This window comes from Episyrphus balteatus, chromosome 3, assembly GCF_945859705.1.
Source record: "Episyrphus balteatus chromosome 3, idEpiBalt1.1, whole genome shotgun sequence".
In the NCBI taxonomy this organism is placed as follows: Eukaryota; Metazoa; Arthropoda; class Insecta; order Diptera; family Syrphidae; genus Episyrphus; species Episyrphus balteatus.
In genome coordinates this window covers 31,894,105-31,911,205 of record NC_079136.1, presented here as the reverse complement: position 1 = coordinate 31,911,205, position 17,101 = coordinate 31,894,105, and the positions used below count along the sequence as shown (strand labels likewise).

The window sequence follows — 17,101 nt, the reverse complement described above, 5'->3', positions numbered from 1 at the left end:
AACATGGCTTAGTTTTTTTTTAGGGTTCGTTGGAAAAGGTATTTGACCTAAAAACTAATCAAAATTATTTTATTATTTTATTTGAAGGATTTTTAAAATATGTTGTTAGTAAATACATATATGTAAACAAAATGTTCCACATACGCCACAGTGGCCCAATAGTTAAACTGCAAAGTTCCATATCTATAGTAAAAATTAATCGCTGGTTGAAAATCAAGCAATCAAAGACATTTACTGCTAGGAAAATTATAATTTGACTGTGGATTTCTTACATTTTCCTTTGCAGATTTAAAAAGTTTGGGTAGTGTAAATTAAAAAAAATCAAAAAAATAAATTATTATTAAAATTCAAAAATTAATTTATTTAATCAGTTAAAAAAAAAACTGTTAATAAACAAAACCTACCAAAGCTGAAATTAAAAAAAAACAATATCTCGTTTAAAAAAATTGATTTAAAAGGATAAAAAAAATTTTTAAATTTCTAAAAATCCAGAAATGCATGTTTTAAAAATGTTGAATTAATGTTTTTAAGTTTAGCCAGTTATTTTTAGATATCAGAAATAAAAATAAAAAAGGTTCTAGGGTAGTTACCATAATTTTTAACCTTCTGTCGGCACACGGGTGCGAATTTGGCAGGGCAAAAATAAAAAAAAATACTAATTTTCAAAAAAGTGGTCACAAAAAAGTCTCTTTATTAGGGTGAAAATATTTTTTTTCGGAATTTTGAAAACAATATTCGAATTCCTCGAATTCTATATCAATTTCATATATGATTCCCTATAAAATATTGAGACCGAAAAAAGTTGTAGTGACAAGAAAAAGTAGGAACCAAATTCGCACCCGTGTGCCTAACACGTCACAAAAAAGAGGTGTGGCTACAGAGGGTTAATGATATGTAAAAAATATTTTCTTTTTGTAGAAGCCGTTTAAAATAAAATGCATGACTGAGACGCACGTATTTGCTCTTAGAATACAAATTACTAAAATTTCTAACTTTTATAAAAAAAAATTTGATAAATCTACGAGTAGGTACCTACCTATACCTATGAAAATAAAAAATTAAAAAAAAAACACGAAATACTTTCTTCAAATGAAAAACCAACTCTTTAAAAAAAATTGAGCTCCAAAAAAAGTATGCAGTTCAACAACTAATTTTTTCAAAATTTAATTTTTGATTTATATCTGGGCAATATAAATGTGTTTGCATACAAAAATTCGTTTAAATTGAAAAAATAATTTGATATATACTAGGTAGTCAGAAATTTAAAAAACCTGCCATAGAACGTTTTTTTTTTTTGGTTTCTAAATATCTCGAACAAGACTAACCCGATTTCAACAAAAAACCCATTTTTGGATTTTTTAAAAATATTTCAATTTACTTTTTTTTTTGAAAAATCAATTTTTTGAAAACGGGTTTGTGAAAAATTTTGAAATTTCGTTTTTATGTGTAAATTAATTATTTCTTCAAAATGGCATACCAATTTTTTTTTTCAAAAATGTTAGAAAAATTTTATGGACATATAAATAATTTTTTTTTTTTAACGGCTCTAACGATTTTTGATTTTTTTTTTTTTTGAAATACCTTTTTATAGAAGAAATAAAATGACATAGTTGGTTTTTTGAAAAAGATCATTTAAAACGATGTTTGATTAATATAACAACAGATTTTATTTTTTATTTATTTTAAATTTCTTAAAAATAAAAATACGATATTTCGAGATTTTATTTTTTAAATTCATTATTCAAAATTTACACTAATGATTTAATTGAAAACAAACAAATGTAAATCTTAAGATATAAATTAGGAATAAGTTTCCGATTTCTCACATTTCTTTTTTTATGAAACGTTTTTCCAATTTACCATTCTATATGAATTACGTTTAGTACAGGAAAGATATACTTTTTCGTGGAACGAAATACAGGACGGCTGAATTTTTCAAATCTGAAAGAGGGGTATTAGAAAAGCTTAAGTCCTGCTTTTCGGGACGCCACCCCTCTGGCGAAATCCACCATTTTGGAAAACACGAATCGCTCTATATCTCCAAAACTATGGGTCCTATAGAAATTGTTATCAGACCAAAGTTATTGGAAATTCAATTACCTTTTTCTTTGTAGTACATTATTTTTTTGAGCGGGCAATAGTTTTGAGGTTATGTTGTTTTAATTTATTTTTTTTTCGGTTTTTTAAGATTTTATCATTCCCGGTATCAGTTACATAATTTTTTGTAGTTATAGTTATAGACCATCAAATTTCCAATAATTTGGTACATTTTTGAAAGTCATGCGATGTATAAGTCGAAAGTTATTGATCTAAAACTATAATCTAAGTGCAGGAAAGTTAGTAAAAAAAACAGGCATTTTGTGGAACGATGTACAGAACGGCTGATTTTTTCAAATCTGAAAGAAGGATAGTAAAAAAACGAAAGTCCTGGTTTTCGGGGCGCCAACCACCTGGTGAAATCCGCCATTTTGAAAAACGATAATTGGTCTATATCTACTACACTATTGGCTTGAGCAAATAAGTTACTTAACCAAAGTTGTAGGTAATATAATTATCTTTCCTTGTGCATTCACTGTTTTTCAGCGAGGACAACACATTTGAGGTTATGTTGTTTTATTTTTTCGTTTTTAAAAATTTTTCTCAGTCTCTATGATCGAAATATAAAAGTTGGATGTTTGACTTAAAACAAAATATGTGTACCACAATATTGTAAGTCTTACCATTACTCACCTTAATAAATCCCTCTCATATCATATTTTTCTTGTTTTTACATAACGTACACGATTTAGCCTTACTTTCATACCTTATGCAAAAACATATTAGTGGGTATATTTTTTGAAAGTATTGAGAGAGATTGCTCTTAAGGTTCCGTATCTTTGGTTTTAAAAGTCATATAATCTTCAAAAGTAGATATACCAAATTTATGGAAATTTGATGTTCTACAAATTTAATGGTGCTTATGTTTCTATCATAGAGACTGAGAAAAATTAAAAAAAAAACCAAAAAATAAAACAACATAACCTCAAAAGCGTTGTCCCCGCTGAAAAACAGTGCATGCACAAGAAAAGATAATTATATTACCTACAACTTTGGTTAAGTAACTTATTCGGTCAAGCCAATAGTGTAGTAGATATAGACCAATTATCGTTTTTCAAAATGGCGGATTTCACCAGGTGGTTGGCGACCCGAAAACCAGGACTTTCGTTTTTTTACTATCCTTCTTTCAGATTTGAAAAAATCAGCCGTCCTGTACATCGTTCCACAAAATGCCTGTTTTTTTTACTAACTTTCCTGCACTAATATTATAGTTTTCAGATCAATAACTTTCGATTTATACATCGCATGACTTTTAAAAATATACCAAATTAATTGAAATTTGATGGTCTATAACTTTTACTTTTTAAAAAATTATGTAACTGATACCGGAAATGATAAAATCTTGAAAAAACCGAAAAAAAAAAAATAAATTAAAACAACATAACCTCAAAACTATTGCCCGCTCAAAAAAAATAATGTACTACAAAGGAAAAGGTAATTGAATTTCCAATAACTTTGGTCTGATAACAATTTCTATAGGACCCATAGTTTTTATAGATATAGAGCGATTCGCGTTTTCCAAATTGGTAGATTTCGCGAGGGTGTGCTTCCCGAAAAGCAGGACTTAAGCTTTTCTAATACCCCTCTTTCAGATTTGAAAAATTCAGCCGTCCTGTATTTCGTTCCACAACATGCCTGTTTTTTTACTAACTTTCCGGTACTAGTTCAGAGAAATTTTTTTATTTTCAATAAAGTATTAAATCAGATTCTCAATTTAAAACAATAGATAAACCCCGTTATCACACTTCTTTAAGTATTTCATCAAAAATTATAAATCGATCACAAGAATTGCGAAATAATAATTTCCAACTGGAAATAAAATTTTTGAATTCACTTTTTAGATAAACACAATTAATACTGACATACTCGTACTTGTTTATAAACATTAATATTCAAAACAAAATTGTAACTTTTATCTTGTCATCTGGTGCAAAAATAACAAAATTTATCTACAATGTGCAAATAGTCAATTGAAATAAATTTTAAAATAGTCCAGGAAAAATTGTTACCTTGAAAATCAGTTTTTTTTGTCAGGTTAATAAATTATCGGTCGAAAAAAATACAATATAAGAGATTTTTCTTGTATTATGTGAAACTTCCAGTAACTACTAATTTAAATTCACAATAATCTTTATGTAGTCCAAATAAATGAATATATGTTTATCCAAATTAAGTTGCAGTAAAATATATTTTATTTTTTTTTTTATTTTGCAACTCGTTGTCACAAACTATAACAAGTTTACTATCTTCATTTTTATTATTAATCAACAGAGATAATAATTCATTAACGCCAACAAACATCAATCGTATAAGTAGGCAGACCAAATGGTGCGAGCAATTATAGCTTGAATGCAATTTCATTCATATATTTTTAGTCGAAGTTCAATTCTACAATCGCTTAGTTCGAAACATTTATACATCGCGCAAAATGATTGCATCATTTTTGTTGACATTTACTCTGATTGGAATACTAATCGGACTTGTGTACACATTTCTAATATGGAACTTTAATTGTTGGAAGAAAAAAGGCGTCCCGGGACCTAAACCGCAACCATTATTTGGAAATTTTCCAAACATGGTCACACAAAAGGAAAATATTGTCAAAGATATTCAGAAAGTATACAAGTAAGATCAAATTTTTAAATGATGTCCTGAAGCTTATCTGATTGATACTCATTTATAGCCAATATCGAGATGATGAAGATTTTGTTGGAGTTTTTTCAATGCGGACACCTCATTTGATAGTTATCAACCCAGAACTTGTCCACAGAGTTCTTGTGACTGATTTCAATAAGTTTCATGATAATGAGGCTGCAAGTTGGGTATGCGGAAGATCAACTTTTGTGTTTCAAATCATTATTAATTCCTCTAATTTCCGTTCAGTTTGATAGCAAAAAAGATATAGTTATGTCGAATAATGCCTTTATGTTATACGGTGACGAATGGAAAGAACGTCGAAAGGAAATCGTACCTGGATTGACAGCTAACAGGGTATAGATCTTAAAATCGGAGTTTCTTGACTATTGACTTCTTACAACCTTATTTGCGTTTTTAGATTAAAGCTGTCTACCCCGTAACTCAAGAAATCTGTAAAAAACTTACCCAATTCATCAAGGAAAGACCAAAAGATGTCGATGCCAAAGATGTAAGACTCTTTAATAGCTCTTCTAAAAGACCCTGAACCAAAATTTTCTTTGTATACTCTTTCAAGCTAAGTTTACGTTACACATCAGATGTTGTTACAGATTGTGCGTTAGGAATAAAAGCTGACTGTTTGAGTGACAATCCGACTCCAGTGCTGAAATGGACAAAAACTTTATTTCAACAGACTTCGTCATATTTGGCATTTGCATTTGCCGCAAGTTTATGGCCGACTTTGAAGTCAATTTACCTAATGAAATGGCTTAAGCAAGATACTGAAAAATTTTTTATCGAATTGATTAGTAACGCTATGGAGTTACGCTGCAAAACAAGTTCGGATCGTGTTGATTTTTTGAATTATATGCTGCAATTGCAAGAGAAAAAGCAATTATCAAACAATGATGTATTTTCACACTCAATGACTTTTTTGTTGGATGGCTTTGAGACTACAGCTTCTGTGATAACGCATTGTTTGTATCAGGTAAGTTTTTGGGTTCAAAAACTTCATTTGACCTTAAATTTATGCTGGTTTCAGCTCGCTAAGTATCCAGATTGTCAAGAAAAACTCCGAAAAGAAGTCGAAAGTAGCTTAAACGAAAATGGTGAAATTGATTTTGATACATTAGATAACCTGCCTTATATTGATCAATGTATTCATGGTAAATATTTCCTTGTCAATCTCATTTCACAATAGGTACATTTTTTTTTACACAGAAAGCATCCGTATCATTCCACCGCTTCTTTTTGGAACTAAACTCTGCACACAACCGTGTGAGTTTGTAAATAAAAATAGCAACAGGCTGCAGTTGAAATACCACGAAAATGTTATAATACCATTTTATGCGTTACATCATGACGAACAATACTACCCACAGCCAAGTGAGTTCATTCCAGAACGTTTCAATCCAGAGAATGGTGGAGTTAAGAAATTTCGTGATATGGGAGTATTTCTTGGATTCAGTGATGGTCCAAGAATATGTTTGGGAATGAAGTTTGCATTGATTCAAACGAAGGCAGCTTTAGCTGAGATTGTAAGGAATTTTAATGTCAAGCTGAATTCGAAAACTAGAACTGATAATCGTTTGAATCCAACGGATTTTCTTGGAGCTCTTGATGGTGGAGTTTGGTTGGACTTTGAGAAGAGAAATTAGTAATTGTTTCATATTTATGATTTATGTATAATATTTTTTATAACTTTTGCAATTTTTTTGAACGGACTTATAAGATTTTTTTAATTGTTAACAATGCTTTTTTAAATAATTCACTCGATCGAAGTAAAATTTTAACTTTGAGCCGAATTTTTAACTCAGTAAAGAATCTGTTAAGATTCTTCGTAACTGCTGAAGCGATTTTTATGATTTATGCATAATTTTTATATTGTTTTTATTTGTTTCTTAAGTTTTTGTTTGTTTTTTTTCTTTTTTATTAAATGCAAACCATTCGTGAATTTCAATTGGAACGATATTACAAATCCAAGGTAAAATTTTTGTAACAAAAAGTACGTATACACCATGGTGAACTTTTTTTTCATTTTCTAAATCTAAATTTTCACGATTGTTAGGTACATGATAAAAGTTTTAACAAGATATCTTCTTTGACGCTCCAGTAATATTGGCCCAGCTTCTTATTGTGTTATGTTGGTGTAGTTTCTACGAAAATTTGGGTTACATTATGAGACAACACCAAAATTTTATATAAATTTATTTAATACAAAAAAAAAAAAAAATAAAAATTGAAATTTAATATTTTTTGACTAAAAAAATACGTGGACTGTGGCAAATATGGTCCTTCTTTTGAAAAAAAAAGAGAATGTTTATTGAACCGTTATAACTTTCTGCTAAGCGACTAAGCCGATTTCTGCGAAAATTTTTATATAGAAACGTCTAAGGGAGCGTAATATTTAAATATCTAAAATGTTTCAATTTAATTTTTTACTTGCGATATAGGTAGTAGATATCAAGTACAAAAACAAAATTGAGATAACATTTTTCCATGACATTACGATGGTAGAGAATGCCAAAAAAGTGGGTCCCGGAAGTCCGTCTGTCTGTCAGTCTGTCTGTATAAGGAGCTACAGCCTAAACGGATGGACCGATTGACTTTTTGGAGACTCTCCAGAGGAGTTTTTGGAATTAATTTTCTTTGACCAAAAATAACGGTACTTGTCATATACAGATTTTAGTAAAGTTGAAATTGCTCAAAAACGGCTATAACGATTTTGTTTAAAAAATTCAAATATTAATTTTAAAACAAAGTCTATCTTCTAATGAAAAATTTTTTTTTTTTTAAATCATTATTAACGGTACTTGCCATAGAACCCATTTAAATCCGATTATCTCTGAAACTGCATAGTCGATTTCAACGAAACTTTTTGTGAAGAAGCATTTATATAATTTTAATATAAGCCAAAAATAAAATTTCGAAAAAAATAATTTTTGGATTTAAAAAAAAAAATTTGAAATTTTTTTGAAATTTTGGTTTTAGATGTTGATTAGTGATTTCTACAAAATGGCATACCAATTTTATTTTAAAACTTTTTTTCCAAAAAATTATTTATAAAAAATTAGTTTTTAAAAAAAACGGCTCTAGCGATTTTGAAATTTTTTTTTCTAAAAATGCATCTTTATATATGAATAAAAACTGCATACTTGTTTTGGAGGGCAATTTGATTTCAGATTTTATTTTATTTAAAAAAAATCCACAATAATTAACACTTAAAATCGGTGATTTAGAACTTATAAAATATTTGTATATAGATTTGTCACGAACAATTCCAAATAATTTCGATACCGGAATCAATGATAGTTTTGCGTTCTTTGAATTTTTAAATTTTTCATAAATATCTGGCCAACTTTTCTTGTACAAAATCATTCTGTTTTGCAATAATATTGACTCTTTTAAAAAGTTCCCGACAGAAGTTTAGTTACGAAATCATAACCTTCATCTATCATCTCATCGAGATTTCTTGGCAATTCTCTGAGAGGTTTTTCATAAAAAAACTTAAATACTGAACCCTCATACAAACTGCGTAAAATAAGAGTGCCAAATAACCAACAAACTAATTGAAATCTTCCACTAAATTTTTGAGACACTTTTCTTATGACTTTTTGCTTTTTCATTAAATTTTTCAAAATCCATTTTCCGCTGACAAGAATAACAATGGTTAACCACGTTGAAGTTTCAAATGGAATTAATAATATTTCTAATGTATACTGTATGGCTTTGGTGGTTTTAAATACGTTCGCAATTTTCCACCTGTATAAACTCTTGTTGTAGCCAAATGTTTTCGTCGACGTTCCAGGAAAAAGTTTCCATTAAAATAAATATCTCCTTGTCCATCATTTAACTAAAAATAAGGTATATAAAATTATCAAAATCTGAATAATAAGTTATAATATCTGTGTCAATAAGTTAAAAGAGCTTAAGTCAATTTTTATCATTTTTCAGTATAAGCAAATGAAATTTGTGGACATGATTTTTTTGTACTTTTTTTGTGATTACTTTTAAACTGTTGCCGCTAGACTAACAATTTTTTTTTAGGATACAAGCTTGTTATACCCTTAATTTCCATATGTATATTTTTTCTTGAAAACGTTCGGGACGACCGTTACAATTGAAAAAATATATTACTTTGACTTAAGTTTACAATTTTGCGGACATTTCAAAGAGCAAAACAACTTATGTTACTTAAGCTGTTTTGCAAAATTGGTTTTGGTTCAAAATGCAATTTTTTTAAATGGCTTAAGTCGACATAAGAACACAAATGGTTCACTCGACCACAAGTTTAAAATAGCTTATGTTGACCTAAGCGATGAATATATTTGAATTCAAATTGTCATAAAAGCTTATGTCACGACTTAAGCTGATTTAAAAAAATGTATTCTTTTTAAGATTTGGACGATTTTATTTTAACATATACATAAGCTATTATGCAAATGCAGTTTTTGTCCAAAAAGACTTAAGCTACTATGATTTTTTTTAAATTTAACGGTTTATATTTTGCGTAGAGAAATGAGACCCAGACTAAAACAAAGCTGAACAAAAGGTGAGCATGTTAAGCAAATAAAACCGATTTTCACTTATGTCGACATAAGCTCTTTTAACTTATTACCACAGATATATTAACATACCATTTTGAAATTTCCTGTCATTTTTCCATTTTCAAAAACATCACCTTCAATTTCTGGAGAAACTATAAATTCAAGTTTAAAATTCATAGCATTCGAAAGGACCTTAAAAAATGAAATGTCCAATCCATCAATTTGATTATCATGAATTTTAATGAATGGATTTAAATTTAAAACTATCGCGCTAAGAGGCCGTTGCCATAAATTTCTATTTTTTGGTGGAAAATGATGATTCTTTCTTTCGAGATTATCATTTTTAAATCGATTGTAAATGACTGGTGTGCTACTTCTGCAGCTTGTTTTTGTGAATGGAAAATATGTGTAAACTTTAACGGTTCCTTGTATATCCTGTACGAGGATATTAACATCGATAATCAACATTTCTAAGCATGACTGTTGAATTTGTGTGATAGTATTGAGTTGTTCATGTTCAAAATTCGGTAGCAATACATAATAAGTTTGATAAACTCCAGAAGTTTCAAAAAGTCTTCTTATTCTTGTAACTAAAAGACTTAGCAAAAAAAAAATCTATGTGAAAAGAAAAGATTAATAACACTGGTCGGCAACGAAAATAGAGCTTAAACCAAACCATATTTTTCTAAAGAATTTTTGTGTGCTGATTCCGAATCTGAAGTCAAAATTTCACTGCACTGGAACCTCACGTTTTCGAAATATTTGAATATTAACAGGTCAAAAACGCATTTTGTTGGTACTTGCAAAACTATTTTTTTCTAAAAGATATTTGGTAGGTATAGAAATTTATGATATCTCAAAATCTTGGTGGTTAAGGTAACTTATGGTTTTTTGAAGTATATTTGAAGCAAATTCCAGTTTTGGACTCCTGATTTGGATAAAAAAAAAAACAAAATATTACAGAAAAATATATATTTTAGATCAAACAACAAAAAACCATTTCATTCAAGATTAGTTTTATTGACTTTATAGCGAAAATAGTGATGAACAGAGCTCAAAAACTAGACGTGATAGAATAAATCTGTTAACAGTTTTGAATTCAGCACACTCAAGTTAATTGAAATCACCTTACAAAGTTGTTGCTTCCGACTTTTTTTTTGTTTTTTGCCGACCAGTGTAATCACAAACTTACTTAAATTACTTACTTTCTGAATCAACAAAAAGAACCTGGTCATGGTTTTTGTATTTCAGTGACGACATTCCTGAAAGGTCCACTTGAGCATTGTTAATAGTTTTTTGACAAAACTTATCAATCATATCACCAAATATCAATTTATTATTAAATGACTCATTCTCATGGAAAAATAGACCAAAAGTTTTTTTTGGAATTGTAAATCTCATAAAAATTGTCATTAGAAATAAGAGCGTTAAGGGTATTTAATTAAATAACTATTGTCCGTTTGATTTATTTGGAAACGACAGTGAGATGGTTTAAATGCAACAAAAACTACAATAGTAAAGATTTTTATGAAATTCATTATTATATTAGGTATATGACCTCAATTTTAACACTTCAATGATTGTGTTAACTTGAAGAATGATTGACGTTGAGTTAATTTTATAGGTTAGGTTTGGTTATATGGGCTGACAGTTGATTTTGTTACCGTCACACTTAGATCAATGTAGATCCCTTGTGATACCCTGAAGTATTGTAACATCATGAAAAAGTGTTAACCTATGAATGCTATGGTTGTTCAAGCCATTTAGAGGACTTGACAAATTTCAGTAGGCTATTGCCTGAGAGTTCCGATAGTTCTTCTAATTCATTAAAGAAGTAACTTCCTAAGAATTTTTTCCTAGTGCGACAGAGTGCTGGGCAGTGACAGAGGAAGTGAACAGTGTTTTCCTGTTCGTCCTCATTACCGCAGCCTCTGCATAGATCATCCGTACTAAGCCCCATTTTCTTTTTGTGGTATCCTAATAGGTTATGACCCGTTAAGACGTTTATTAGGGATCTTAAGGAAGGCTTACTAAGTAGTAAGATCTTATTTGATTTTTTCTTGTCGAAGTTCGGCCATAGTTTCCTGGTGTGACCGCAGGTTTCTAGGAGGTTCCATCTATCATTGGTTTGTTGAGAAATCTTGTTGACGATATTTCGCTTTATTTCACATTGTGGGATTCTGATGTTATGGTCTATGAGAGAGGGATCAAGAACTGAGCCCTCCCTTGCAAGCTCATCCGCTTTTTCGTTGCCGAACGCATCACTGTGGCCGGGAACCCAGCAGAGTCTTACATTATGCTGCATACCAAGAACCCTAAGCTCTTCGCGACAGCAAGAAACAAGCTTTGACTTGATTAAGGTGGCAGAAATCGCTTTTATTGCCGCTTGGCTATCAATGAAAAAGGTGATGTCAGCAGGTGATATCGCCATCATGGATATTTGTTTAGCAGCATTTTTCACTGCCAATATCTCGGCTTGGAAGACACTGCTGTGATCGGGGAGCCTGAAGGAACTGGCAAAGTTAAGGTTTTCTGAGTAAAAACCTGCACCAACCCCAGTGTTCATTTTCGAACCATCAGTAAAGATAGAGCTAGATCGTCTGCTATAAACTTGACACCGCTGTTATTCAGTTTGATGAGAATCTCATTCATCACCAAAATCCAAAGAAGAGGTGATAGAATACCGCCTTGTGGGGTTCCTCTAGATGCGTACATTTTTATATGTGACCCACCTAATTCACTATTTATTTGTCTGTTTTTTAACATGCACACAACCCATTTTATGACCGTGTCTTCTATTTTAAGATCAGTGAGTGCTTTTTCAATTGCACTGTTATGAACATTATTGAATGCTCCTTCTATGTCTAGAAATGCTGCGAGGGTATATTCTTTAACCACAAGTGACTTTTCTATTGTTCTGACTGCACAGTGTAAAGCTGTCTCTACACTTCTACCTTTTGTGTATGCATGCTGAAAGGGTGATATAGTCTCCGGTCTTAAATAACTGCGGATATGTATATCGATTAACCTTTCAAGTGTCTTGAGTGTAAAAGAAGTTAGACTGATAGGTCTGAAATCTTTGGGTTCTGTGTAACTGGATTTACCAGCTTTTGGTATAAAGACAACTTTGACTTCACGCCATGTTTTAGGGACATATCCCAATTGTAGGCTATTTTGGAACATTGTGTCAGGTATGGAATAATGAATTCACTACTTTTTTGCAGCATCAAGGGGAAAACGCCATCTAGGCCTGGAGATTTATAAGGAGAGAAGGAGTTGATGGCCAAGATCAACTTTTCTTTCGTAATAATTTCTCTAGGAATTTCACATATTGAGTGCAAAGAGTTTGTAGAATCATTTTCTAATTCAGAGTTACAACCTGGGAAATGGGCTTCCACCAGGAGTTTTAGACTGTCTTGACAGGATTCTGTCCATCGATTATCAGGCCCTTTTAGGGACCCTATAGAAGTATTCGTTTTGGAGAGTATTCTCCTTAGTCTCGCCGAATGGTTAGTACATTCGATAGTGCTACAGAAGTTTCTCCAAGAGCTACGTTTGGCTCGTTGAGTTTCTGTCTTGAACTTTCTCTGACTGGTTTTGTAAGATTCCCAGTCACTTTCTGCTCTAGTGCGTTTAGCACGGTTGAACAGTTTTCTTGTTTCTTTTCTTATGCTAGTGAGCTCAACAGTCCACCAGGGTGGTTTGTTGTTTTTCTTCGCCGCGGTAATGAGAGGACAGCTTTTGTCCAATGCATCGCGTAGAATTCCTGTGAATTCCTCTGTCAGTTTATCAAGACCATTTGTGTTTAGGTTATTATCAATGTTTAAGTGACTAATGTTTTTTACTATTTCCCTATTGAAGACATGCCAATCGGTACGCCTATTATTCCTAAAAGGCTTAATGTGCCGGGCAGCATCAGGGACATAGAATTCTATTAGCCGATGGTCGGAAAAAGAGATTTCATCTAAAACCTTCCATTGTTCTAATTGGCAAGTAACTGAATTACTCGTCAAGGTAATATCAAGAACTTCTTCCCGTGTTTTTGTAACAAAGGTAGGAGTGTTGCCTCTATTAGCTACGAGCGAGTTTTTTTCGATAATAAATTCAAAAAGGGACTCGCCCCTGGTATTAGTATCAGTGCTTCCCCATTGCACATGGTGTGAGTTAGAATCACAACCTAAAATAATATCAAATTTATTCTTACTTGCAAAATATACCAACGTTTCAGTGATATCTGCTGGTGGTCCTTCTGTACCGTCATACGGCATGTAAGTGGACGAGAGGATGAGCATTGGGAGCCCATCACGCTCCAATTTTACCGTAGTCTGGTCAGTGTTGCTGTAAGTAGTTAGAAGAAAAAGATTAAACTGAGTTAATTTTATAAGCATGTGTTGGCAATACGAATGCATTTTTTTTTAATAGCTTTTCTAAAAGCATTTAATCGATGGACATACAAAAAATTTACAAAATATCAGCTTTCATAATATAAATTGTATAAAAAGCCCAGTCGCAATGTCCAAAAAATATAGCTGAAATGTTAAAAAAATCGTGAACTTTTTTTTTAATAGGACGGTAGAGGGGTTCACTGAAAACTAAAAAACAGTTTTTCGGGAGAATCGAGCTTGAGCTAAAGACGAGTTGATTTAAAAATACTATACCTACCTTACTCAGCTTAAACGTTCTATCCTCTTTACGTAGCGTAGAGACTCAAAGAGGGTATAACTGAGTATAATGTTATTTTAAACAAAATGGGTAATATTATAACTGATGTCATACAAAAAAATATAGTTTTTGAATTTATCAATTTCACAGATATTAATTTTTTTTTTTTTTTTATAATTTACGCGCACTCAAGGGGTTATGACTACCCTTTATATGTTAGCTATTAACACTGTGCGAGCGTTTAGGAAACAGAAATAGGATTAAGTAGGAGATAACGATGTACATTTGTCTTAAATGTTTGCACATTGAAATGGGAAGGAAAAATAGAGTTGGGTAAGGAATTCCAAATTCGTGTTGTTCGACTAAAAAAAGAATCCCTATTATTATTATATTATTTTTTATTAGAAGGAATTGGTCATATTTCTAGAATTAAAAGAGCAATTTTTTCAATTTGAAATGTTTATTCCGATATGGGCTAAAATAGATTTTAAAAAAATATTAGTCTAGAAGCCTTTTTATGGTGATTGATAATATTAATATTTTTTCATGCTGAAACCACTAGGAAGCAAACGGTTATATAGCTAGCTAAAATTTTAAATTTTTTTATGACAAAAAATTAGGCATACCTACATTAGTGGAGTAACTAAAGCTCAAAAATTGGCAATATTAGGGAACCCGGCCGAACAGCTTAGATTTTGATGATCTTTTTTTTCAAACGTCGTCGGTAATTAAAAATACTTTAAAGTCTATAAATTAAAAATTGCCGGTGTTGCCGTTTTGATTTTTTAAATTTAATTGAAGATTTTTGTGAACAAAAACAAATTTTTTTCAAAAATTTTTCTTAAATTTCATAAATTAATTGATGCCAAAAGATTGTCTAGGAAATTCAAGGAAAAAAAATATATGAGAGTGAGGGACAATCTTCCATAGTTCAAGCGATAGATGCAATTTTCTTATTAATTGACTTCAAACACAAAAAAAAATATTTGAACACAACGGCAACACCTACAATATTCAAATATACATTTTTTAAAAGCTAGAAGCTTAGTAATATATGTAAAATTAAAATTAAGTTAATTGAATGAACGGCTTTTGAAAGAATGGTAATTGAACTCAGATTTTTGAAACAAAAAAATTATTGAAAAAATTTTAACATGTCGTTTTTTAAACTTGGTCGTAATATAAAATGCATTTATTTTCAAATTTTTTTGGACGCATTTATTATGATTTTAAATTATAAAAGGAAATGTCAATATGTATTACGGTTTATGAAAAAAATTAAAAAGTATTTTATTTTCGAAGAACTTTTTTTAATAAAAGTTTTGAAAAAAAATGTAACTTATTTTTTTTTTAAAGTTCAACATCTAAACATAAAATTATTTTTTATTCATTTAATAACCTTTACTGTTGAAAGTTAAATAGCAAAAATTTAAAGTTCCTATTTACCACAGTCTTTGAGAAAATTAATTATTTCAATGCAAAAATTCAGTTCCAAAAAAAAAACCATTGAAATTGAAGTAATTTTTCATTTTGTTTTTCAAAAGTGTGATATATTTTACCTTTTTTGCTTCGAAATTCAACTGATAATATTTATGGCCAAAAATTTTTTTTAAATAAATTCATATTTTATTAGAAAAAGTTTGGAAAAAAGTCATTTTAAATTTTTCTAATAAATTTTTTTTTTATTTCTGAGTTTGAGGACCATTTTTTCAAAAAGTCTTGATTAAAGGAGAATGGGCAAATTTGTATGGAACGTGGACGTAACGCGGCCATAAATTAATTTGTTATTTTATGATGTTATTAAGTCTTGCATATGTTTTGTAGAAATTTCATCCTTGTGACGTACTTCAGAAACGGATAAAATGCATTTTTGCATTTAACAATTTATGCAGATTGTCTGTATGTTGTAACCTTACTAGGTATTTTAAGTGCATATGATACCCTGTCATTTTCCCTGATTCTGAAGACCTTAATCTTGAATATCCAACCACTAGAACTCAAACTATTAGCTTTTTTAAATAACAATTTCAAGCCTATTTTGAGAGTTTTGTTGTTCAATTTTTTGTTAGTTCGAATCGTTTGAAAAACTGTCGAACAAAAGTGGTTGGCTTAAAAATCTTGTATTATGAGTTCTATTGGTCGGATTTTCAAGATCAATGTCTTCAGGTTCAAGGAAAATGACATAGCTTCATATCATATATTTAAAATAAAAATATAACTTCATTTTTCTTTCACTCAAAAAACGATGCGTTAACAATACAAATATTGCAATATTTTGCATTCTTTAAGCAATACAGCGAAACTTCCAATGTAAAAGTTTTTCCTAAGCTATAGCTCTTTCATTTGATACCAATTTCATTAATGGCCGCTCAACGTCCAAAATGCCCATTCTCCTTTAGTGGATTTAAATTTAAGAGACAAGAATGAGCTTCTGGTTTTTTAAAAATTTATTTTAAAATATTGTAGGTGTTGCCGTTGTTTTCAAAATATATTTTGTGTGTTTGAGGTCAGAATGTTAGAAAATTGCATTTATCGCTAAAACGATGGAAGATTGTCCCTAACTGCCTTTATATATTTTCCTTAAATTACCTAGAGAATCTTTTGCTATCATTTGTTTTATGAAATTTAAGCAAAAAAAAAAATGGTTTTGTTAAAAAATAAATTAATTTTAATTTTAAAAAACAATACGGCAACACCGGCAATTTTTAATCTATAGACTTTAACCCCTTGTAGCCCCATGTGACATATCTGTAACAAACCGAAAAAGATCGCCCAAAAGCTGTGAAAAACGTATTTTTATTCTTTTAAAGCTTCTTACATAATCTTTAAGAATTGCTTTATCGAAATAATGCGCCATATTTCTAATAAATAGCACCAATAGTTTTTAATTGGAAGTTAATGTTGAAAGTTTGGCTTTTTTGGAAAACAAGCAAATTTATGTAAAAACTACGAAATTCAGAAAAAATATTTTTCGTGCATAAACTAACGGGGTTTTATTTTTGGATTTTAGGAATGCCCCTAAAAATAAATATTAGATAGCTTTTTGTTTGAATTTTTCATTTATATACAAAAATAAATTATTTAAACTTTTTTTTTTACTGCGTAAATTTCGAAATAACTAAGCAAATAATGAATTTATTGAATTTTTAAAAAATACTTGT

General features: G+C 30.1%; 1 protein-coding gene across 1 annotated transcript; it reads left to right on the top strand.

Annotated features, from left to right (window-relative positions):
* Positions 1-4,436: 4,436 nt before the first annotated feature.
* LOC129916322 (probable cytochrome P450 28d1) lies at positions 4,437-6,691 on the top strand. Its single transcript, XM_055996187.1, has 7 exons — positions 4,437-4,722; positions 4,781-4,919; positions 4,981-5,088; positions 5,153-5,242; positions 5,309-5,719; positions 5,774-5,897; positions 5,953-6,691. The coding sequence occupies exons 1-7, from the start codon at positions 4,526-4,528 to the stop codon at positions 6,387-6,389; spliced, it is 1,506 nt and encodes a 501-aa protein (XP_055852162.1). The 5' UTR covers positions 4,437-4,525; the 3' UTR covers positions 6,390-6,691.
* The last annotated feature ends 10,410 nt before the right edge of the window (positions 6,692-17,101 follow it).

Coding starts and splice junctions, on each gene's coding strand:
- LOC129916322 (XM_055996187.1), top strand. CDS start 4,526: ATGATTGCATCATTTTTGTTGACATTTACTCTGATTGGAATACTAATC. Junction 4,723..4,780: donor GATATTCAGAAAGTATACAA/GTAAGATCAAAT, acceptor ACTCATTTATAG/CCAATATCGAGATGATGAAG. Junction 4,920..4,980: donor ATAATGAGGCTGCAAGTTGG/GTATGCGGAAGA, acceptor ATTTCCGTTCAG/TTTGATAGCAAAAAAGATAT.